Genomic DNA, 24823 nt, shown 5'->3' on the forward strand with positions numbered 1-24823 from the left:
TCTATGCAGTGGTGAATTCCACATTCTCACCAGTTTCAGAATAAATCAGTTTCACTTGAATTCCTTAATTAACTTCCAAATGTCTATCTTATGACTCTTAACTTTAGATATCCCAGCAACTGTAAACATTTTTCAGTTATGGATCACTCGTAATTTTAAGAATCTCTCACTGGTCACCTCTCAGACTTCATTTTTCTCGAGGGAATAATGGTCTTGTTCTTAAAAGATACTGTTTTCAACAATGTAACATGGTGGTTTTCTTGAACACCTGTGCTTACAATTGTAATTGTACCTCAAAAGGGATTTTAGTTGTGAAGTACTTTGGGAAACTGTGAGGATGAGAGACTTTATAAAAGGTGATAAAGATGCAAGTCTTTCTCTCATTCTATCAGTTCAATGTAACTTGTCTATCATTTCCTCTGCCCTGAAGCTCTTCAACCATGTCATGCAGCACTGTCCCCATGACTTGTCCTACCTGCCTATCTTCTTTTCCACCTATCCACTCCACCCTCCCCCCACCCCCGACCTATCACCTTCATCCCCTGCCCCACTCACCTATTGTACTCTATGCTACTTTCTCCCCACCCCCATCCTCCTCTAGCTCATCTCTCCACGCTTCAGGCTCTCTGCCTTTATTCCTGATGAAGGGCTTTTGCTCGAAACGTCGATTTTACTGCTCCTCGGATGCTGTCTGAACTGCTGTGCTCTTCCAGCACCACTAATCCAGAATCTGGTTTCCAGCATCTGCAGTCATTGTTTTTACCTATATACAAATACATCTGTTTGTACTCTGCAAATTCATGATTTTGAACAACATATGTAGTGTGAAATCCTCTTACAATTGCGTGAGAACGATTAACAATGTATAATTGTAGACTTGCAGCCCTGAGCTATGTACCTCAAACATTTTAAATATTCCTGCAGCAAGTGGCAGCAGTGACAGGGGTCATTAATACCAACTTCTCTTCATATTTTCATCTCATTCTGCAAACTTGTTTTTCTCTCACTTTCATGATTGTTTGTTTATAATGTTTTCAGTTAAAAACTCATGTAGCTATGAAGGTGAAACTCTCCAGTGTCAGGAGTAATGAAAGTTCCCCTTTAAAAGTGCAGCCCGAGCTGGGACAGCCCATTCCCCTACTGATCTCATTGCCACAAAAGCTTTTGTATTTTCACAATATTTTTGAGGGTTTGGGGAATGCAAGGAGTGTAGTCAGTAAGGCAGATGAACTTAGGGCTTAGATTAGTACCTGGGAGTATGATGTTGTTGCTTTACTGAGACTTAGTTGAGGGAAGGGCATGTTTTAGCAACTAAATATCCCAGGATACAGATGCTTCAGGTGGGATAGAGAGGGAGGTAAAAGAGGTGGAGGAGTTGCATTACTGGTCAAAGAAGTTATCACAGCTGTGCGGAAGGAGGGCACTATGGAGGACTCAGCAGTGAGGCAATATGGGCAGAGCTCAGAAATAGGAAGGGTGCGGTAACAATGTTGGGGCTGTACTACAGGCCTCCCAACAGTGAGCACGAGAGGTACAAATATGTAAACAGATTATGGAAAGATGTAGGAGCAACAGGGTGGTGGTGATAGGGGATTTTAATTTTCCCAACATTGACTGGGATTCACGGAGTGTTAGAGGTCTAGATGGAGCAGAATTTGTAAGGAGCATCCAGGAGGATTTTCTAGAGCAGTATGTAAATAGTCCAACTCGGGAAGGGGCCATACTGGTGTTGGGAAATGTGCCCGGCCAGATGACTGAAGTTTCAGGAGGGGATTATTTTGGGAATAGTGATCACAATTCCATAAGTTGTAGAAGACTCATGGACAAAGATGAAAGTGGTCCTAAGGGAAGAGTGCTAAATTGGGGGAAAGCCAACTATACCAAAATTCGGCAGGAGCTGGGGAATGTAGGTTGAAGCAGCTGTTCTAAGGTAAATCCACATTTGAAATGTGGGAGGCTTAAAGAGACGCTGATTAGAATTCAGTAGAAATATATTCCTGTGAAAATGAGGGATAAAAATGGCAAGATTAGGGAACAATGGATGAGAGGTGAAATTGTGAGACTAGTGAAGAGGAAAAAGGAAGTGTACAGAGGTCTAGGTGACTGAAAATAGACGAAGCTTTGGAAGAATATCGGGAACGTAGGACTAATCTGAAATGAAGAATTAAGAGGGCTAAAAGTGGTCATGAGATATCTTTAGCAAACATGGTTAAGGAAAATCCCAAAGCCTTTTATTCGTATATAAAGAGCAAGAGGGTAACTGGAGAAAGGGTTGTCCCACTCAAGGACAAAGGAGGAAAGTTATGCGTGGAGTCAGAGAAAATTGATGAGATTCTTAATGAGTACTTTGCATTGGTATTCACCGAGGAGAGGGACATGACAGATGTTGAGGTGAGGGATAGATCAAAGTTTGTGAGAAGATTTGTAGCTCGGGTGCTCGTTGTTGTGGTTCTGTTCGCCAAGGTGGGAATTTGTGTTGCAGATGTTTCGTCCCCTGTCTAGGTGACATCCTCAGTGCTTGGGAGCCTCCTGTGAAGCGCTTCTGTGATGTTTCCTCCGGCATTTATAGTGGTTTGAATCTGCCGCTTCTGGTTGTCAGTTCCAGCTGTCCGTTGCAGTGGTTAGTATATTGGGTCCAGGTCGATGTGCTTATTGATTGAATCACAAAACACTACATAGGACAAACAGGAAGACAGCTAACGATCCGCATCTATGAACACCAACTAGCCACGAAACGACATGACCAGCTATCTTAGTAGCCACACACGCAGATGACAAGCAACATGAGTTCGACTGGGACAACACTACTATTATAGGACAAGTCAAACAGAGAACAGCCAGGGAATTCCTAGAGGCATGGCATTCATCCACAGATTCAATCAATAAGCACATCGACCTGGACCCAATATACTGACCACTGCAACGGACAGCTGGAACTGACAACTGGAAGCGGCAGAGACAAACCACTATAAATGCCGGAGGAAACATCACAGAAGCGCTTCACAGGAAGCTCCCAAGCACTGTCGATGTCACCTAGACAGGGGAAGAAACGTCTGCAACACAAACTCCCATCACGGCGAACAGAACCACAACAGTTAGGGATAGATGTTTGATTACTCTAGGTCAAGTCGGCATAAGGAGGGTGGAAGTGTTGGGTATTCTCAAAGATATTAAGGTGGACAAGTCCCCAGGTTACTGAGGGAAGCAAGAGAGGCTATAGCTAGGGCCTTAACATATATCTTTGCAGCATCCTTGAACACAGAAGAGGTCCTGGAGGACTGGAGAATTGCTCATGTTGTCAACTTGTTTAAGGGTAGGAGGGATAATCCAGGTAATTATAGACCGGTGACCTTACGTCAGTGGTAGAGAAGCTGTTGGAGAAGATACTGAGGGATAGGATTTATTCCCATTTGGAAGAAAATGGGCCTCTCAGTGAAAGGCAGCATGGTTTTATGCAGGGAAGGTCATGTCTTACAAACTGAATAGAATCCTTTGAGAAAGTGACAAAGTTTATTGATGAGGATAGGGCTGTAGATGTCATATAAATGGACTTCAGTAAGGTGTTTGATAAGGTTCCCCATGGTAGGCTGATGGAGAAGCTGAAGTTGCACGGGGTCCAGGGTGTACTAGCTAGTTGAATAAAAACTGTCTGGGCAACAAGGGACAGAGTAGTACTAGTGGAATCGAGTTTCTCAAAATGGAGACCTGTGACCAGTGGTGTTCCACAGGGATCCGTGCTGGGACCATGTTGTTTGTGATGTACATAAATAATCTGGAGGAAGGTATAGGTGGTCTGATTAGCAAGTCTGTAGATGACATTAAGATTGGTAGAGCAGCAGGTAGTGAAGGGGACTGTCAGATAATGCAGCAGAATATAGACTGATTGGAGAGTTGTGCAGAGAAATGGCAGAAGGAGTTCAGTCCAGACAAATGCAAGGTGATCCATTTTGGAAGATCCAATTCAAGAGCGAACTATAGAGTAAATGGAAAAGTCCTAGGGAAAATTGGTGTACAGAGAGATCTGGCTGTTCAGGTCCTTTGTACCCTGAAGGTGGCAATGTAGGTCAGTAGAGTTGTCAAGAAGGCATATGGCATGCTTTCCTTCATCAGACGGGGTATTGAGTATAAGAGTTTGCAGGTCATGTTACAGTTGTATAGGACATTGGTTCGGCCACCTTTGGAATACTACATACAGTCCTCGTCACCACATTACCGAAAGGATGTGGATGCTTTGGAGAGGATGCAGAGGAGGTTTACGAGGATGTTGCCTGGTATGGAGGACGCTAACTATGAAGGGAAGTTGAGTAGGTTAGGATTATTTTCATTTGAAAGATGGAGGTTGAGAGTGGACCTGATTGAGATCTATAAAATCATGAGCGACATAGACAGGGTGAATAGCAACAAGTTTTTCCCCTGGAGTGGGGGGCTCAATTATTAGGGGTTACGAGTTCAAAGTGAGATGGGAAAAATTAAGGGGAGATATGTGTGGAAAGTTCTTTACGCAGAGGGTGGTGGGTGCCTGGAATGCATTGCCAGGGGAGGTGGTAAGGGTGGGCACAATAGCATAATTTAAGATGTATCTAGACAGATACATGAATGGGCAGGAAGCAGAGGGATATGGACCCTTAGAAAATAGGCAACAGGTTTAGATAGAGGATTGGGATCGGCACAGGCTTGGAGGGCCAAAGGGCCTGTTCCTGCACTGTAATTTTCTTTGTTCTATATCCTCCCAGAGTGCTTTACTGTAAACAAAATACTTTTGAAATCTAATTACTGTTGTAATGTCAGAAGTGTAACTGTCAATTTGCGTGCTCAAGTAATGAGATAACGATCAGTTAATCTATTTTTAACTATGTCAACTGAGAGATAAATATTCACCAGGACAACAGGAATAACATCCCTGCTCTTCTTCAAACTATTCCTTCATTTGGCTCAGTTGCTCTGGATTGTTGGTTTACAGTGCAGTGTGACGCCAACAGTATGGGTTTCATTCCTATCAGCAGTTTGAGGTTACTGTGAAGGACTCTCCTTCTCAACCTCTTCCCTTGCCTGAGGTCTAGCGACCCTCAGGTTAAATCACCACCAGTCGCTTCTCTCTAATGAGAGAGTACCCCTATGGCCTGGTAAGACTGTGGCAACACAACATCAACTCAAATCTTCCAATTCGTTATTGTACTGGAGTGTCAGTTTGAATTATATGTTGAAGACTTTGGAGGGGGATTTGAAGCGATGATCTTCTAATTTAGAAATAAGAAAGCTCCCCATCATTTGTGGAGGTGATTCAACTGATTGGCCATCAGCCTGAAATGTGAATTCTGAGTCTCTCTCCAAAGATGCTAACATACTTGCTAAGTATTTCTAGCATTTTATTTTGCATCATCACTCAGGGTTCTCTGCGAGGTTAGGAAAGGATCAGGTTTGGTTTCAATGTCTTCCATGGATAAGTAGGCTGCCAACACTTACTCTCTGGGCTCCCACAAAGATTAGCCATTGGGTCAACATATCAGTTGATATTTGATACCCTTGGACATACAGGCAAACACACTCTCATGCATACAAATGCAATCACGCACAAATGTGGAAACATACAGAAGCACAGGGCACACGCATGTGTGAGTAAAGCCCAAAGACAATGTCCCATGCACACATTCACACAAACACTAAAATAAAACAAAGAACTGTGGATCCTGTAACAAACAGAAGATATTTGCTGGAGAGTTTCAACAGGTCTCGCAGCACCCGTGAAGACAAAACAGAGTTAGCGTTTCAAGACGGGTAACCATTCTGAAGAAAGGTTTCTCCAGCAATTTCTGTTTTTGTTTGCACAAAAGCTTTCTGGCATAAGTCACTACAGAGCAATTTAATTCCTTCAAGGGGGTCCCAAGGCCTACTATATTACCCTGATTGCTCCTTAGATAGAACTGGGTCAACATATACATGCCAGGATCAAATATTAGCCGTGTACAATGTGGTTGTGTTACACATCTCCAATAAGTTTGTTTATTTTTGAGAATTACTCCCATAAGAAAACCATCACTTTAAGATTTAGCATCAGCAGAGCTGCGCAAGCATGCAGTATGATGATGTCCATAAGACCATAAGACATAGGAGCAGGAATTCAGCCCGCTGAGTCTGCTCTGCCATTCAATCATGGATGATAAGTTTATCAACCCCATTCTCCCACTTTCTCCCCATAAGCCTTGATACTCAAGAACCTATCTCCATCTTAAATATACTCAATGAGCTGGCCTCTGTGGCCTTCTGTGGCAGTGAATTCCATAGATTCACCACTCTCTGGCTGAAGGCATTTCTCCTTATCTCCATTCTAAAAAGGTCTTGCCTTTACTCTAAAGTTAGGCCCTTGGTAGGCTTTCCTACTGATGGAAACATCTTCCCAATATCCACACTGTCCAGGCCATTTCGTATTTGGTAAGTTTCAGTTAGATCCCCCCACACCCTTCTAAACACCATCCTTCTCAACTCAATCACAATAAGAACCATCCCTCTGCCAATTTTAGATCACACTAAAAGTATTGCAATTATTTTCCTCCCTTTGCCAAAATGTTTACCAGATAATTTCTCGTGAGGCATGTTGTCCCTTTCCAAATATATCTTATCTAAGATGTCATATCATTACTTTATCAATCTTCATTGTGACTAGCAACTGAAATCTTTCTTTTCAAATGTTTTAAACCTCACAAAGGTTCAGGAAAATGACTTCATTCAAATGAACACTAGTTCTTTCAAATATTTGACAAACTTGAATTTTGAGTGTAGGTGAGGCTTAGGTCGACAAGAATAGGAACTTAAGCCCTGCAGCAGGTTGGTAAAATTAAAGAAGTTTCAAAAAATTGTTTGGCAAACACGTTTTTTTTACCAGTGACCCCATACATAAACTTCTGAGTAAGATGATTAGTGCTTATGTTAGGATATCTGGTCAGCATGGATGAGTTGGACCGAAGGGTCTGTTTCCATGCTGTACATCTCTATGACTCTAACTCCAGTACTCTCCCCACTCCACCTTCAAACTTCCAACTCCATTCTTTGATAGAGTCATAGAGTTTTTATAACACAGAAGCAGGGCCTTCAAACCATCATATCTATGCTGGCCATGTATTCTAACCTCAGTTATGCAGCCGGTTACAACAGAAATCATTGGTACAAAATGCATAATCAAATGGAACATATACTAATGGCAAAAGTGGGCTATCAAATGCAGCAGTTGTCTATCTTTCTGCAGCCCACCATTGTGCTTCACCATTAGGTACCTGCCAACCATCTGGCAGTACTCAGTTAAATGAGCTTTCAATAGACTACTCCTGGTAAATTACTTTTCACCCACTTTTTTAGACACCACCTTATACATTTGAAAATCCACTGACATTCATCACCTTTGGGATCCTCGAAACTTTGACATGTAAATAGTGAAAAGGGAATCAAACTTAGATTAAATAGATAAAGTGCAACATTTCAAGACTATTTGCAAAGTTTTCACCTAAATCTCCCTCTAGTTAAATAAAGATGTTCTGTCTGTCTGCTTGGTTGAAACTGCACAAGTGAGAGAGGGAAAAGGTGAGTGCAAGTAAAAAAAAATTATCAACCACTCGAGGGACCAAATGGCACCATTATACACAAGCCTTTATCTAGGGAAACTGGGCTCACTTCCAAATTAGGTCAATGGGTCAAATCTTTCCTCTGAATGCCAGGTATGACTCCAAACTGAAGTGTTTAGGCTTTCTCAAGCCAATTCCTAAGGGAGCTTGAGCTGATAGCACAGAACTATCTCTGAGCAAGAGCTTTATTCTGTATTGACCTCTATGCTGTAGCTACCCTGGGAGTGTTTGATAGGACAGTGTATAGAGAGCTTCACTCTGTATTTAGCTCACACTGTAACTGCTCTGAAAGTGTATCTTGGCATAGCGGAGAGACAGCATCAGGGGATGCATGTGATGGAGATAAGAGACTAGGGAATACTAATTTGGTGGGATGGGATAAAGATGGGAGGATGCTTGTGTGGAGTGCAAAGAAGATCATTTGGACCAAATAACCTGTTCTGTGCGATAAATTCATTGTAATTCAATGGAGAAAAGCTTGGAGACATGGTCTTTATGGTGCGTGTGTCCATGTACATTGGTGAATGTCCTTGTATGGGAAATGTTTGTACACTTTTAAAAATTCTAACTTTAACAACTCTGGTCCGTATTTACTACTTGGAGCTTATTCGGAAGTTTGTTCTTCATAAATCACTTCCGCCTCTGTTTTAAGGAAGTTACACCTGAAAGATTCATTGTTAACTGGATGTCTATGGTGTTATCTCAGTGAGATTACAAAAACATCATGCAGAATTTGTAGACTGTATTCCTCACCACAAGCATGGGCAACAGTAATGTTGATGCAACACAAATCAATACAATTTAACAGTCTTTGTGGCATAGGCAGGAAAATAGTCAACAAACTTCTCCCAGTGAAGACTCTTCCCTTCTAACAGAGAAGCTCAACAATGCCAGGCTTATATTAAACATAGCTTTTCACAAGGAAGAGAAAATGACTTAGATTTATAAAACTGCTTTCATGATTTCAGGGTGTCCCATTCTGTTTTACAGCCAATGAACTACTTTTTAAAGTTTAGCCCATTATAATGTAGAAAACATGGCAGTCAATATACACACAGTAAACTCCCACAAACAGTAATTTGATAAATCAGATAATGTCTTTTTGCAATTTTTATTGAAGGGTAATTACTTCCCAGGACACCAAAGGGAACTTCTGCCTCCTCTTTGTAATCATATCATGGGGTCTCTGACATCCACTTAAGAGGGAAAAAGGGGTTTCAGTTTAATGTATCAACTGAAAGACAGCACTCTAAAAGTACAGCATTCCCTTAGTACTGCACTGGAGTCTCAACCTAGATTTTGGCGCTCAAGTAATCAGTCAGCATACATTCTGAGCAACTTAAACAAAGCTGAGTTCTGGTAACACCCTGTAAGTGAGAGACACCATCTCTAAGTCAGTGTTTTCAAACTATACTTTTGGTACATTAATTCTAAGTTTCACACTGTTCCCACAGTAAGTAATTGTCTTGAATGCCCCACAAGCTTTAGGACACACAGATTATGCAAAACATTATCACAACAATGTTATTTTATTTAAATGTTCTGCAGTAAACACAGTTCAGGAATGCAGTTTAATACTCATTCATCCCCTTCAAAAAGAGAATTACTCATAAGAGTGTTTAAAAGTATATTTTTGCTCGGCAGGAGTACTTTGGGGAACGCATGAACTCATTGCAGTGTCCTTCGAAGGAAGGTAAACAGAAACATCTAAACAGAAGAAAATCAACTTTAGACAAAGAGCAGTAGGCAGATCATTCCATGCTGCCCTGAAATCTGTTCAATAACAACAATCAGCACTTATGGAGAAGCAATTCCCCAATTGGTGACTTACTAACATACAGAGTGAAATATATTTTCTGGGCTGTAACCCACGTAACTTGTAGAAAGCTACAAACATACACAAAGAAACGCTGACATACACACACATGCACACACACAAACACACCTCAGAGGAGTTCAATACCTTGCACTTCACTTGTCATCTGGAGCTCTCTGCTTAGCAATTTCACTCTCAGGACAACAATAATCTCCTGTGTCTCTTTCTCCCTCTTATTTGTTTTTAAAAACAGTACAAAAGGCAACCACTGCAGCACAGGAGGAACCAGGAGCACTGTGGCCACTTCTCCGCATACTCACACGTGCTGGAGGTAAACAGTTGCCCCACTTTGAGTGCTCCAGATCTTAAGCTCACCCTGCAAGCCCTGTCACTTTAGCTAAACGAATAGCAAACCCTTTAATTGGCAGTCCACCCCCACTCCCTTTTCTCTTTCCCTCCCTCCCTCTGAATCCCAATGAGGACTCAAGATTCCCATAGAACAACAGCCAAATGCTTGACTGACGGCAGGGGCTGTTGGAATACGCCCCTGCATCACCCTCCCCCTGCAAACGACCATCTGACAGGTGGGGACTACCATGAAGCCCCTTCAGAAATCCAGCTCTCTCTCTCTCTTTTGTCCTTCTCTTCTGTACCTGCAATGCTGCAGAATGATCACCCTGCATTATGACAAATCAAGGCAGGCATCTGTACTCTTACTACACTCTGACTGGGAGAGACTAAAATAGGCATAAGGGCTCGATGAAATAGCAGGCTGGGAAAAGGGTGTGTGTCAAAATAAGAGCCGCTCCTCATTCTGCACCACGACAGAGCTCTCTGTATGAACAGGGATTAAGCATTAGCAACTGATCTCACTGAAGTGCAAGGAGTACCTACTGAGAGAATACTGTATCACAAAGGGATTGTCCATTAGTGAATGTAACACACAAACAAGCAAAGCTGTGCCCTGGCAGCAGCAATTGCATTCATATAGTGCCTTTAAGGTTGCAAATGTTTCAAGGTATTTGAGGGGAGCAATTATCAAAAGGTCTGGCACAAAACCACACAAGGCCATATGTAAGACAGGGGTTTAGTCAAAGATGTAGTCTTTAAAAGGAGAAGTGGGCAGGTTTAGGAAGGGAATTACAGTGCTTATAGCCTACATGGCTGAAGGCACAACTGCCAATGTAACATTATTGAACATTACAGAACAGAAGGTGGCCATTTGACCCATCAAATCTGAGCAATTAATCTCAACCCTACCACCCGCTCTTTCCCTGATTGCCTGAAATATTACATTTTTCAAATACTTAGTAGTAACTTTTAAAAGAAAATTAGCTAAGTCCAATGCTGTTTCAGGTGATGAAATGGATCCCAGAGATAGGGGACACATTGAGATATCTACCATTTACGACAGAGATTGCAGTGATTGTAATGAGGTCAGCCAGGTGGACCTCATAGAATTTCAGTTCCCTGTTTAGGGTGGTTAATCTGGACAAATCAGGGAGTCCTGGCTGACATATAAATAGAGATGTAGCACCCCTTCTATTTAGGGGATTGATTTTGTGTTGGCTAGATAACAGTTGGTGTGTGCTGTTAACCTGGGGCAATCAGGAAAGGACTGACGGACTGACGGACTGACGGACCCAGAGGAACCCCCTCAGTTTTGGGGACTGACTCTGTGCTGGTTGGGCCACAGTCAGTGTGTTATTGCTACTGTTGGTTTCTACTTTTCTTGGGAGCGGGAAACCAGATTCCTGAACTGGCTGAATTATATACCCAGTTTGTTAACTGGTATTCCTTTTTTTATTATTGAGGACTGATTTTTAAGCTGCTTAATAAAATATGATCAAGAGATTTAGAGTCTTCTCTGGTTAGGGGAGTGACTGTGCTGGCTAGGCCACAGTCAGTGTATTACTGTTGGTCTCTGTTTTTTTGGAGGGGGGAAACCTGATTCCTGAACTGGTTGAATTAGTTAGCCAGTTTGTTAACTGGCATTCCTTTTAGTGATTGTGTGCATCAGGAGTTTAACAATGTGTTTCAGGGGTAACTCAGTTCTCATTAGGGGATTGTTGTTTCACTGCCTGGTTACAGCCTGTGTGTTACTCTTTTCTCTTTCTCCTTTTTTGAGAAAAGTAAAATGTTTATTTTGTGGTAGGGCTTAGCCCTTTGACTCTAGTTTCCTTTGTTTATTGTATGTGTCTTCACTTTTTTTTTGGTGTTTGGACTGAGCCCTTGTGGAAGACATACATTTTACCAGAGGAGCTGTTCCTGTGGGAAGGCCTGGGACTGGGCCTCTGAAGATTGAACATCTGTGTGTGTGCTGGGAGGTGAGCACTTGCTGTATCTGGGAGTTTGGGAGAAGACCTTGCCTTCAGGAGTGGACCAAAACCCCTGTGAGTTAACTGCACCTTTATAATATACTGTGTTCCTGTGAGTGGGCCTGGCTCTCCAAGGATGTGCCAGGGCTCCATGGAGACTGAACACCTGTGTGCTGTGGGGTGTGCATTTGCTGTCTTCAGGACTGGACTCTGCAGTTTGGAATGAACTCCATTTTGGACAGTGCACCTTAAAAACTGGAGTGGACTCCATTCCTGAGAATGGACTCTATATTTTGAAGACTCTATATTTTGAAGACTCTATATTTTGAAGACTCTATATTTGGAATGTGTACCAGAAAGGACTTTTTTTTGTAATTAACTGTATTGTGATGTTTGTTGGGTCTATCACTTGCACTGTCTTGCATGTCCCTGGGTCTGGCAGGTCTTACTGTGAGCTGGGAGGCTCATGGGTCGTCCTGAAAGCTGTCACCCTGAGAGCTGGAGGGTGGGTAGGTCATCCTGTGAACCTGAAGGTTGGTAGGCTGTCCTGAAAGCTGGAGGGTGCAGAGGGCACCCTGATGCCAGTTGCCCTGAGAGCCAGATGGTGGGTAGGCCGTTCTGGACCCCATGCCCCTTCCAGTTCTCAGTCTACCCTGACACACCTTTCGACCACTCTAGGACAGCCCGCCCCGGTACCCACCCAGGGCGACAGTGGTCAAGATGGCCTACCCACCTTCACTAACCACCCTCAGCACCTTTCGACCACCTCTGGGGCAGCCTGCCCCGGTACCTGCCCAGGGTGACCATCGGAAGATGGGTAGGGGCGGGCTGCCTTAGAAGGTGGGAGGGATGGGGGCTTGCTGGGTCTGTATTGTATGCACTTTCTTATATAACTGGATTGTCATTTTATGTACAAATGTCACTGTCTTTTATATGTGAAACTGGGATTTGAGGTTTGTCTTCATCTCCCTGTAAACTGGTTGAATGGTAGGGTTTGGGGCCTAGCTTTGCTGCTCCTCTCCCTTGTAAAATTTCTGTTGTATACAGCTGTAAATGTTAACTGTTTTTTAGTAAACTGTGTTTTGTAATTTGTTCAATTAAAAAAAAATAACTGGGGGGGAAAAAGGTAGATTTAGCACCCCTTCAGTTTAGGGGATTGATTTTGTGTTGGCTAGATAAGTCAGTGTGTACTGTTAACCTAGGACAATCAGGAAAGCCCTGGATGACTGATATAACCAGAGGAATCCCCTCAGTTTTGGGGACTGACTCTGTGCTGGTTGGGCCACAGTCAGTGTTACTGCTACGGTTTCTACTTTTTTTTTGCGGGGGCGAAACCAGATTCCTGAACTGGCTGAATTATATACCCAGTTTGTTAACTGGTATTCCTTTTTTTTATTGAGGACTGACTTTTAAGCTGCCTAAAAAAATATGATTGAGATTTAGAGTCTTTGGTTAGGGTACTGACTCTGTACTGGGTGGGCCACAGTCAATGTGTTACTGCTGCTGTTGGTTTCTGTTTTTTCTTTTGGGGTGGAAACCTGATTCCTAACCTAGGTGATTTACAAAGCCAGTTTTGTTAAATGATTCTTTTTATTGAGGACTGACTTCTAAGCTGCCTGATTTAAGGCAGCGGGCCGTGGAGGGGGTTGTTAGGGCCGACTGCCTGCCCCTCTTCCGCGGTTACGTTAGAACCGGGTGTCCTTGGAGAAGGAGCACGCGGTGTCCACCAACACCCTGGAGTTGTTCAGGGAGAGGTGGGCGCCGCAGGGAGTGGAGTGCATTATCTCCCCCTCCAACTCTATTTTGATTTAGTCCCTACCCTCCCCTTCACTGTTTTGATCACACAGCATTGCCCTTTGATGTGAAGGGCAGTGCTTGTCACTGGCCACTCGGGTGTTTTCCAATCTTCCTGGTGGTGGAAATTGAATAAAGATTCGTGCACTTTGTGTCTTTCACTGTGTTTCACACTGCACACACACACCATGGGTGGTGGGGAAAAAATAAGCACTACCGCAGTTAGGCGGTAGTGTGGGGGGTTAAATAAAAAAAAACAGGAGTATTCCCTGCCCTCCCCTTCACTGTTTTGATCACGCAGCATTGCCCTTTGGTTTGAAGGGCAGTGCTTGTCACTGGCCACTTGGGTGTTTTCCTATCTTAAAAAAAAAGAAAAGAAAAAAAAAGAAAAAGAAAAAAAAAGCTGCCTGATTTATACAGTCGATGTGTTTCAGGTGTAATTCAGCCCTCCTTAGCAAACTGTTGTTTCACTAGTTGGTTGCAGCCGGTTTCTCTTTCCTCTTTGAGAAAAGTACCATGCTGATGTTGCAGCGGGGCTTAGTCCTTGCATTCTGGTTTTCTTTGTATGTGACTTCACTTATGAGAAAATACATCTTTCCAGAGAAGCTGTTCTTCTGGGTAGGCCTGGCCCTCTGGACTAGGCCTTTGTAGTTTAAAAACTGAACACCTGTGTGTATATACTGGGAGGTGAGATTTGCTGCATCCTGGAGGTTGGAGTGGACCTAACTTGAGTTAACTGCACCTTTACAATGTACTGTATTCCTGATTCTATATGGTTGGGCCAGGACTTTATGGAGACCGCACATCTGTGGGGTGTGCATTTGTTGCCTTTAGGAATGGACTCTGCCCTTGGTTATGGACTCTGTTTTTAGTAATGGGCTCTGCAGTTTGCAGTGGAGTCTTATTCTAACAATGTGCTTCGTATACTGGAGTGGACTCCATTCCTGAGAATGGACTCTGCATTTTGAAGAGAACTGTGTATGGTAATGGACTGTGTACCAGAAGGGACTCTTTTTTGCTTGTTGACTAACTGACTGTCTTGTTGCTTGTTGGGGTTATCACCTGCGCTGTCCTGTGTCTGGCAGGCCTTACTGTGAGCTGGGAGGCTTATAGATTGTCCTAAAAGCTGCCACCCTGCGAGCTGGAGGGTGGGTAGGCTTTCCTGTGAACGTGATGGTGGGTAAGCTGCACTGACGCTGGTCACCCTGAGAGCCAGAAGGTGGATAGGCTGTTATGAGCGCTGTCTTCCTGAGAAGGGGTAATTGGGATGGGCTGTCGGAAGGTGTCAGAGCGGCTGACAGCCAGAAGGAGTGTAGGGGCAGGCCAAGGTCCAGAAGGCTTGTGGGCTGCCCTGAGTGCTTTCGCCCCATGGAAGGGGACAGACTGTTCTAGATGTGTCAGGGCAGTTGATGGGCCGGATGGCACATCGGGGTGGGTGAGATCCAGATGGTACATAGGATAGACCGAGAGCTGGAAGGTGGGTAGGCCGTTCTCAGTGCTGTCACCCTGGGCAGGTACCTAGGTGGGCTGTCCTAGAGGTGGCCGGAAGATGATAGGCTGTCCTGACTGCTGTTGGGGAAGCAGGACATGCTGATCTCAGAGGTGGCTGGAAGGTGGGAGGGATGGTTGGCTTGCTGGGTGTGGTGGTGGTGGTGGTGGGGTGGTCTGTATTCTATGAACTGTTTTATCTAATTGGACTGTGTAATGTATCTGTTACTGTTTTGTGATGACTGGAAATGGGATTTGAAGTTTGTCCTCATTACCCTGAAAACTGGTCGCACTGTAGGGTTTGGGGCCTGGCTTTGCTGCTCCTCTCCCTTGCAAACTTGCTGCTCCTCTATCTGTTAATGTTAACTGTCTTGTAAACTGTATTGCTTAATGAAATAAAGGACATTTAGTATCTCCTCTGGTTAAGGGACTGACTCTGAGCTGGTTGGGCCAGTCAGTGTTACTGCTACTGTTTGTTTCTCCTCTTTGTGGAACTGGACTCCTGAACTGGCTGAATTAATAACCAGTTTTTTTAACTGGTATTCCTCTTATTGAGGACTGTTTTCTAAACTACCTGAACTGTTGTTTCAATGGCTAGTTACAGCCTGTTTTCTTTTTTCTCCTTTTGAGAAAAGGACTATGCTGTTTTTTGTGGCAGGACTTAGCCCTTGTATTCTGTCTTTTTTAAATGTATTTTCAATTTTTTTTATTGTTTAGACTGACCCTCTATGAAAAGTGCACCTTTCCAGATGAACTGTTCCTGTGGGTAGGTCTGGTCCTTTGTTGGTGGACTAGGCCTCTGAAGACTGGCACCTATGTGTGTGCTGGGAGGTGAGCATTTGCTGTGTCCTGGAGTTCAGGATTGGACTCTACCTTTGGGAGTGGACCCAAACCCTTGTGAGTGGGCCTGGTTTTCTATGGAGACTGAACACCTGTATGTGCTATGAGGTGTTTGCTGCCTTCAGGAGTAGACTCTGCATACTGGCGCAGACGCTGCCTTTGGTTGTGGACTCTATTTATGACGATGCATACTGGAGTGGACTCTGCATTTTCAACAGAACTGTTTATGGTAATGGACTGTTTACCAGAGAGGACTTTTTGTTGGTAATTAATGCAACAAGACCGGGTCATCACCTGCACTGTCTTGGTCTGGCAGGCCTTACCGTGAGTTGGGAGGCTCATAGGTTTTCCCGATAGCTGTCACTCTGAGAGCCGGAAGGGGGGGTAGGCCGCCTGAAAGCTGGAGGATGGGTAGGACTCCCTGAGCCAGAAGGTGAGTAGGCCGTTCTGAGCATTTACCTCCTGAGAAGGGGTAATTGGGACCACTGTCCTAGAAGTGGTTGGAAGGTGTCAGGGCAGTCCACAGGCTGGATGGCACGTTGGGGTGGGTGAGCCAGATCATATGTAGGAGCAGACTGAGCCTAAAGGCAGGTAGGCTGTCCTCAGTGCTGTCACCCTCTCAGGTATGTGGGGGGGGGGGGGGCTGTCCTAGATGTGAATGGAAGGTGCCAAGGGTGTTTAGGGAAGCTGGAAGGTGGGTATGCCGTCCTGACTGGTCATCTGGGGTGGGTTGAGAAGCAGGATGGGCTGTCCTCAAGGTGGCAGGAAGCTGTCAGGGCAGACAGAGCTGGAAGGGGGTATGGGACAGGCTGTCTTGGAGTGGGTGGAAGGTGGGAGGGATAGGTGGGTTGCTGGGAGGGGTCTGTATTCTATGCACTGTCTTTATCTAATTGGACTGTCTTGTGTGTATTTGTTACTGTTTGGTGATTACTGGAAGTGGGATTTGAGGTTTGTCCTCCTTTCCCTGAAAACTGGTTGAAGGGTAGGCTTTGGGGCCTGGCTTTGCCATTCCACCCCCTTGTAAAATTACTGTTTCTCTATACTGCTGTTAATGTTAATTGTTTTGTAAACTGTCCTGTTTAAAATTTTAAAAAACAGGAGATTTAGAATCTGTTTAGGAGAGGAAAAAATAAAATTTAACAAAAAAAAGTGTTTGACATCCTGGGAGAAAGTGAGAATTGAAGAGCAGAGTTGAGGCTGGTGTTGGAATTCCTGATGAACAGCTTATGCCTGAAATGCCGATTTCTCCTCCTCTGATGCTGCCTGACTGGCTGTGCTTTTCCAGCCGCTCCCTCGCACTCGGAGTTATTGCAGTGATGACAAGAGAAAAGCATGCTCACAGCAGCCGTCTGAATTGGGGTATGCAATTCTGGCATTAGGCTGTTATTTGGGAAGCTTGACTTGATCAATCTTGTGATCAAAGACTAGACCCAGTATGTGGAAAGAAGCTTTTCTGGCAAATGACATTGGGGCAAATTAAAAAAGCAAATAATTCTCCTGACTGCTTGTGGACCTCTAACGTTTTTAGTTATTAGAAGCCTAACTTTCTCTTGAGGCACCTGATACTAAAGGCTTTCAAGAGTTGATAGATTTTAGATAAGGAATATTACGACCCCAAACCTCCTTTTAATTTTGAGATACTACTGGTTTTCCTCAGCAATTCGAGAAGCAGGGGAATTCTGTCAGGATATTTGATTAAGTTGGGACAACTGGCAGAGATATGTGACTTTGATTTAACCCCTAATCAGATGCTGACATTGTTTTCGTATATGGGATTAATGATGAAACCATGAAAAAGCACCAACTGCATTTCAAATAGGCACGACAACGAGCTTTAGCATTGGAAAAACGCAGCAAGTGGAGCATATGCGTTGGAGTATTCTGATGGAAGTGGACACCCTCATCAGTCCAACTGGGCTTGGAGAACACCACTTGAGTGAAGGCAATTGCATAGCCTCACTCGGGACGTGTCTTGAACAGAAGGACTTCAGGTCAGCTCGCAACAAAACCTCCAACAAATTTTGGTTTGGGAAAAATTCACCTCAATTGGCTCGACATTGTTCATCTAGATAATTGCTACCTGAGGGAAGTACTAATTAAATGAGGATTTTCCAGATGGATTTGGGACTGTCAAAGGAGCCAAGGCCCCCTTGCATGTTGACCAGGAGGCGATGCTACAGTTCCGCAAGGCCTGCCTGGTACCATTTGCCTTTTGTGCAAAAGTAGAGATAGAAATCAGAAGGCTGGGAAAGAAAGGAATTAGCAAACGAGTCCAGCCCGCAGAATGGGCAGAATCAATCATACTGACTGTAATGCCCAATGGGTGAGTTCACCTTTCATGGGGACAATAAACAGCGTTTTGCAGCTGGATAAATACCCTATCCCTTGCACACAGGGTTGATAATGCAAAACTGGCAGGAGCGCTGTCCTTCACAAAGCTAGACATGAGCCATGTAGACTTACAAGTGTGGTTTGAGGAGGATTCTTAGACGCATGCTACAATTAATACCCATGAGGGTTTATACCAATATACAATACTGCCATTTGAGGTATAGTTAGCCTGTGCAATTTTTCAGTGGACGATGCAGAACATTTTACAAGGTCTACCTCATAATGCCATTTATCTAGGTAACCTGCGAAGAACAAGACCAATAAACAGCCCTTTTCAAAACAAAACTTGGACATAGTCCTTTAGACATTTCAGCCAGATGGGTGTATGTTTTAGAAGGGGAAAAATGTGTATTCCAGGCACCCCAAGTGTCCTACTTGGGGTGCAGAGGTGGCAAGACCAGGTTACGGCTGCTGGAAGAACAAGTGGTGATGAAAGATGTGCCAGAGCTTAGGTCTTTTCTTGGGCTGGTGAATTATTATGGAAAGTTCATACATAATCTGGCCTCCATTCTGGTACCTTGTGAATCAATCCTTTAAAAGGGACAGCCTTGGAAATGGTTGTCTAGCCAAGGCATCTGATGATCCCAAGTGAGATCTGATGTTGACATGTAGGGTAGTATTCTCTCATCGGTGGCTCAATGGAGAGGAACGCTCAGTAACATCTGTATCTAGGACTTTGGATAATGCAGTGTTAGATGTGCCCAGATAGAGGAGCAAGGTTCGATGATCATATTTAGAGTTTGAAAGTTTCTCTAATACCTTCTTTAGGGATATAAATGTGTAATAGGAACACACTACAAACCCCTGCTAGGCCTACTTAAGGAGGACAAGGCAGTGCCACCCATAGCTTCAGGCTGAATTCAGTGGTGGGCTCTAATACTAAGTGCCTAAAATTACAAGTTGGAACACTGTTTGGAGGCCAAGCAGCAAATGTGGTTGCACTGAGCCACCTCCTGCTGACAGAGGTAACCAGCAGCTGTACCGCTGCTGTGAGAGTCCATAATAGTTTTTTAAATTTTTGGGATATATTTTCTGTCAATGTCTCAAAAGATTAGGTCCAGGAAAAACTGAAACAGCTGTTGATTTGGGGAAACTAAAGGGCCATCACAACCAGAACTGAAACCTTTTTTGGAGGCGGAGAGACCAGATCACAGCAGAGGATGGCATACCATTATGGGAAGCATAAGTGATTGAGCCAAGTAAAGGTCACTGAACCCCATCAGGATAGTCTAGAACTTTCCAAAATGATGTTATGTCTGGAGGCCAGGATTAAATGCAGGCATAGCCACATTGATACAGCAATGCCTAGAGAACAACAAGGACAATAATTACTGCCAGTAGCTCCTTCACATTTGTGGGAAGGGCCGGGTAAACCCTAGAGCTTGGTTACACCAGTTTTGCAGGCCTTTGCATAGGCTTAAAGTTCTTAGTCACTGTGAATGCCCCCCCAAAATGGCTGGATGTGCATAAAGTTCATTCGTCAAACACAATAAGAAAAACTGCGTGCATCTTTTGCAATTCATGGAATCTTGGAAGTGTCAGTTACAGACAATAGGCCACTGTTTACTAGCAGGAAATTTGAGTATTTCTGAACGTTGAATGGTATTTGGCACATAAGGACAGCTCCATACAATCTATTATCCAATGGTCTAGCAGAAAGAGCAGTCCAAACTTTGAAGACAGGCTTAAGAAAGGAACGGCCTGCATGAGTATGAGGCATGGTTGATGTGAGGTCAGGTTCAGTGACAAAGTTTGGGGAGGAACAATGGTCTGGAATAAGCCTGTGTGAAAGCTGCATACTCTCAACTGTCTTTTCAACTGTTGAACCTATGGGTTCTTCCCCCTCTGTCAAGTGTGAAGATACCTCCCGAGGCTGAGATGGATATGATGGATGTCACTGCCTCGACACCTTTGTCACTGGAAGAGAAAGAATTTCTTCCAAGACACCATGGGAGCAAGTGAGCTACCGTGCATTACACACTGCCCGTATCAGAGGCAGAGTTGAAGGAACGTAGCCTGGTGCTAAAATTCCCCAGGAGATGCTATAAGATTAAAAGAAACCGACCTCTGTCCTTTGGATATAGTGATTGTAATGAAGTCAACCAGGAGAGTAGGAGTTCCCTGACTGGGGCTGCTAATCTAGTCCAATCAGGGAGCCCTGCCTTACAGAAAAGAATAGGAGGCCACTCCTGATCTTCGGGCAGCTGGTAGGGGGGAGGGAGGGCAGGTCTGAAGACCTCCTCGTGGGTCTGCTCCTGGGCCTGGCCAAACTGACCGTAAACAGGTCCAGGCAGCGGGCCGTGGAGGGGGTCGTTAGGGCCGACTGCCTGTCCCTCTTCTGTGGTTAAGTTAGGGCCTGGGTGTCCTTGGAGAAGGAGCACGCGGTGTCCACCAACACCCTGGAGTTGTTCAGGGAGAGGTGGGTGCCGCAGGGAGTGGAGTGCATTATCTCCCCCTCCAATTCTATTTTGATTTAATCCCTGCCCTTCCCTTCACTGTTTGATCACACAGCATTGCCCTTTGATGTGAAGGGCACTGCTTGTCACTGGCCACTCGGCTGTTTCCTTTCTTCCTGGTGGTGGAAATTTGAATAAAGATTCGTGCACCTTGTGTCTTTCACTGTGTCTCACACCTGCACACACACACCATGGGTGCTGGGGAAAAAATAAGCACTACCACAGTTAGGTGGTAGTGTGGGGGTTAAAAAGCAAAAAGAGAAAAAAAAGAACAGGAATATCAGACATCCTGTTCACTCTGAGCACTTTGTAAATAAATAGTGACTCTGTGACGGAATACCAGCCTCTCTGAAGTGATTTGAGAGATGTGCAGATGAACCTTTCTGAGGATTGCTAGTCTGTGTAATTCTATCCCCAGAGCAAAAGGGGAATGAGATTGGGAGTTAATAAATGGGAGAAGTGGATTGAGAGAGAGTCAGGGAGAGTAAGGATCAGAGTTAAGGAAAGGTTGAGGAGTGGGAGAAAGCTGTGAAGCAGGAGTGGAAGAGCATCAGCCAACAGGATGGTCGGCTAACAAGATAAGACTGGAAGGGAGTCATGGAAGGAGAGGGGTGTAGAGTAGGAGCAATATGGTGAGTGGGAGACATATAGGGAGCAAGAAAGGGTCAGGAGTGGAAGTATATTGTAGGAGAGGGTTGGGGAATGCAGGAAAAGATTGAGTGGAAGCTAGAAATCTGAAATAAAGACAAAGTGCTTGAGAAACTCAGTAGATCTGGCAGGTGCTGTGGAGAGAGAAACAGTTACTCAGTTAATTTTGAGTACAGTCTGTCTATTCTCTGGAACTCTTCAGAAGAAGAGTTATTATTCACTTGAAAATTAACTCTATTTTTCACTCTCCACAGATACTGCTAGACCTTGCTGTGTTTCTGGCTTTATCTTGGGGAGTAGGAGATTGTCTGTCTGGGAATGGGAAAGGCCACCCCAAAATATTACTGATTGTGTTATCTAATAATGCTATCATAGAATCCCTGCAGTATGGAAAGAGGCCATTCAGCCCTCAGAGTTTGCACCAACCATCTGAAGAGCATCCCACCCAGATTCAGCCTCACACCCAATCCCTCTAACCCTTCCATTTACCAGAGCCAATCCACCTAACCTGCACATTTTTGGACAGTACTATGATGGCCATTGTGCAAAATAATGCTGAAGTCAACTGTTGGCATCCAGTGCAAAAACTGGCCCTATTTTACCCACAATGCTAAAGCAAATCAATGATGAACGAGGCAACGTAAAACAGAGACGTGATGTTGAACTCTGTCTTTACTTTGAAATCAAGCTGGTGCAAAGAAAGATTACTTCACAATTAATCAAGCTGTCCATCCAAATAAAATTCAACGTCCCGTTTGTGTAAACAGCTCAGCTGCTCTGACAGGAGGCTCCCTAATGGGGCAATTATCACAAACAATTAGTTGTATGCTCACTCCATTCTTTAACAAATGTCTGACAGAGACATTGTGAAGTATCTATCAGCTCTGCAACATATGTACAACTCACTTCCCAGTGCTCAAAGGGCAATTCCACACCAAAAACAGAAGTGATAGGTTTGTCAAAGGAATCATAAGAGTAGTCCATTCAGCCTAGAGCCCATTGCACCATTCAATTGGATACAAGTACTCTGTAAAGTGATTCACTTTACCCCATCTTAGCTCCACATCCCTTGAAATACTTAACCAATTCAAATCTAAACTTCATTCTTGAAACATTTGACTCACTTTGAACAGCTTTTTAATTTTTTTCTATTTATGTGATTTGTGAGCTTTGTTGACTGGGATTGCTTAGCCCTAATTGCCCTTGAGAAGGGGATGGTGAGCTGCCTTCTTGAATCACTTGGGTGTAGGCACACTTACAGGTGCCACTAGGGATTTCCAGGATTGTGACCCAGTGACAGCGGAAGAACAGTTTCAAATCAGGATGGTGTGGGGTATGGAGGGGAACTCGCAGACAGATGGTGGTGTGCTCTTCTAGTTGGTAGAGGTTGAGTTTGGAAGGTGCTGTCGAAGACATCACTGAGTTGCTACAGTGCATCTGAAAATGGTATTTGCTGTATTGTCCATGATGAAAAGAACAAATGTTGAAGCTGGTAGATGTGGTGCCAATCAAGCGAGCTGCTTTGTCCTAGATGGTGGTGTTGTTGTTGCATCCATTCAGGTAAGTGAAGAGTTATTCTCATCATCAGCAGTCCCTTGCAGACAAGGATGACTCTCTTCCACGCAGGCTGAGCTTTTGCCCGAAACGTTGATTTCGCTGCTCGTTGGATGCTGCCTGAACTGCTGTGCTCTTCCAGCACCACTAATCCAGTATATGAGTCCATAGGTGGCTGTATAGACTGATATAGCTACCACAGGCTCTGTCACACTTGGGGCAGTGGGAAGGGGTGGGTGTGGCATTGAGGCAGCATGCCCCTTTTGCGGTTTTTCTCGCCAGGCTTGCATTTTGTCCCAGTGGCAGTCTCTAAGTGCTCAATTCCTTCCCGGATACTGTTCTTCCGCTTTTGATGGTCTTAGGCCAGCGATTTACAAGTGTCTGTGGGAATGTCACGCTTCGCCAGTGAGGCCTTGAGGGTATCCATGAAGCACTTCCTGTGTCCACCTGGGTCTCACCTGCCATTTCGAAGCTGAGAGACAGAGTCAGTCGTGCAGACAACATGCCCAGCCCATCGCAGCCAAACAAGGGTGGTCAATGCCTCAATGCTGGGGATGTTGTCCTGGTTAACGATGCGAGTATTGGTGCATCTTTCTTCCCAATGCATTTGCAGCATTGCTGGTACTGCTCCCATGCCTTAATGAGGAGTCTGCTCTAGACAGTCCATGTCTCAGCCATATAGGAGGGTGGGAACCACCAAAGGTCTGCAAACTACGATCTTGGTGTCAGAACTGATGTTGTTGTTATCAAACACACTTTTCCTCAGATGGCTGAAGGCTGCACTAGCACACTGAAGGTGATGCTGGATCTCTTTAACAGCTGCATCAGTCATCTGGCTTGTGCCTTGCAGATAGTGGACAGCCATTGGGGAGATCAAGGTGAGTTACAACCACAGACCTCCGAGCTTATTACCTGCTCCTGCAGCCACAGTACTTAAATGGCTTCTCCAGTCCAATTTCTGGTCAATTGTAATCCTCAGGATACTAGTTGAAATCTCTTCCCCCAAAAAGTATGTGTTATTTCTTTTCCTTGAGTTCTCTATCTAAACGTAGATCCTCAGAAATTATTTGCCAAACGAAGGTAAAGTCTTCGGATTTTTTTAATCACCATCAGGATGAAGAGGCTGATCTTAATTGACTTCAGTAGGAATGGTGATCGAACCCATGCTGTTGGCATAACCTTATCCACATCTAAACAACTCAGCTAATCAGACCCCTAGATTTCTACTACTTTTTGTGTAAAAATGGATAACTTACTTCATTCCTGAATGGTTTAACTTAAAATTTTAATCGCTTGTCTTTGTTTTTGACTTTATCAAAAAGGGAATTGTCTTAGAATATTTACCCCATCAAACTCCTTTTAAATTATATTAAATAATTCGATTACACAACTCCTCAATTGTCCACACTTAAGAGAATGCCAGCCACATTTACACAACCCCGTTCTTAGAATTCTTTTTAAAGGCCTGGTATATCTTAGTGAAGTTGTGCAATACTTGGAACTAAAAACGATTGTCCAGAGCAGGAGGGGCCAATCAAGACTCAGTACAGCTGAAGCTTAACTTCTGACTCTTTGTAATCTAGCCCATTGACTGACAAAAGAATCAATTCATACAACTCTCAGCTTTACCACGGACGATGCGAGGATTAGTCAAAGTATGGGGCAAGGTCACCAGGGATGTTTCTGGACAGTCAAAGACCTGAGAGAGTGAGCTGGCTGGGTGTTCTATGGGCTGGGTGCAGCCTTCAGATCATGCAATTATACTGGCCCCTCAACAACGTGACCAAGTTAGAGGTTAAAAGTTAGTGATCTTTGATCACTTTATCAATTACTTTAATATCACATACACCAAATAGGTCTTTCACTGTATGTCAGTGGATTTGACAACAGATTAAGTTGGTTGCG

General features: G+C 44.1%; 1 protein-coding gene across 9 annotated transcripts in view; it reads right to left on the reverse strand.

Moving 5' to 3' along the window:
* camta1a (calmodulin binding transcription activator 1a) overlaps positions 1-24823 on the reverse strand; it is a 1308418-nt gene that overhangs the window by 75146 nt on the left and 1208449 nt on the right. Inside the window, exon 1 of one of the 9 annotated variants that reach the window (XM_072586315.1) lies at positions 9750-9820. The exons of 7 other annotated variants lie outside the window; for them this stretch is intronic. Coding sequence is in view for 1 of the 2 variants with exons in the window: in XM_072586314.1 (XP_072442415.1) it covers positions 9577-9595 (19 nt within the window). In the remaining variant the exon portion in view is untranslated. One more of the 9 variants, XM_072586314.1, reaches the window with a different exon arrangement.

Source organism: Chiloscyllium punctatum, chromosome 16 (genome assembly GCF_047496795.1).
Source record: "Chiloscyllium punctatum isolate Juve2018m chromosome 16, sChiPun1.3, whole genome shotgun sequence".
Classification (NCBI taxonomy): Eukaryota; Metazoa; Chordata; class Chondrichthyes; order Orectolobiformes; family Hemiscylliidae; genus Chiloscyllium; species Chiloscyllium punctatum.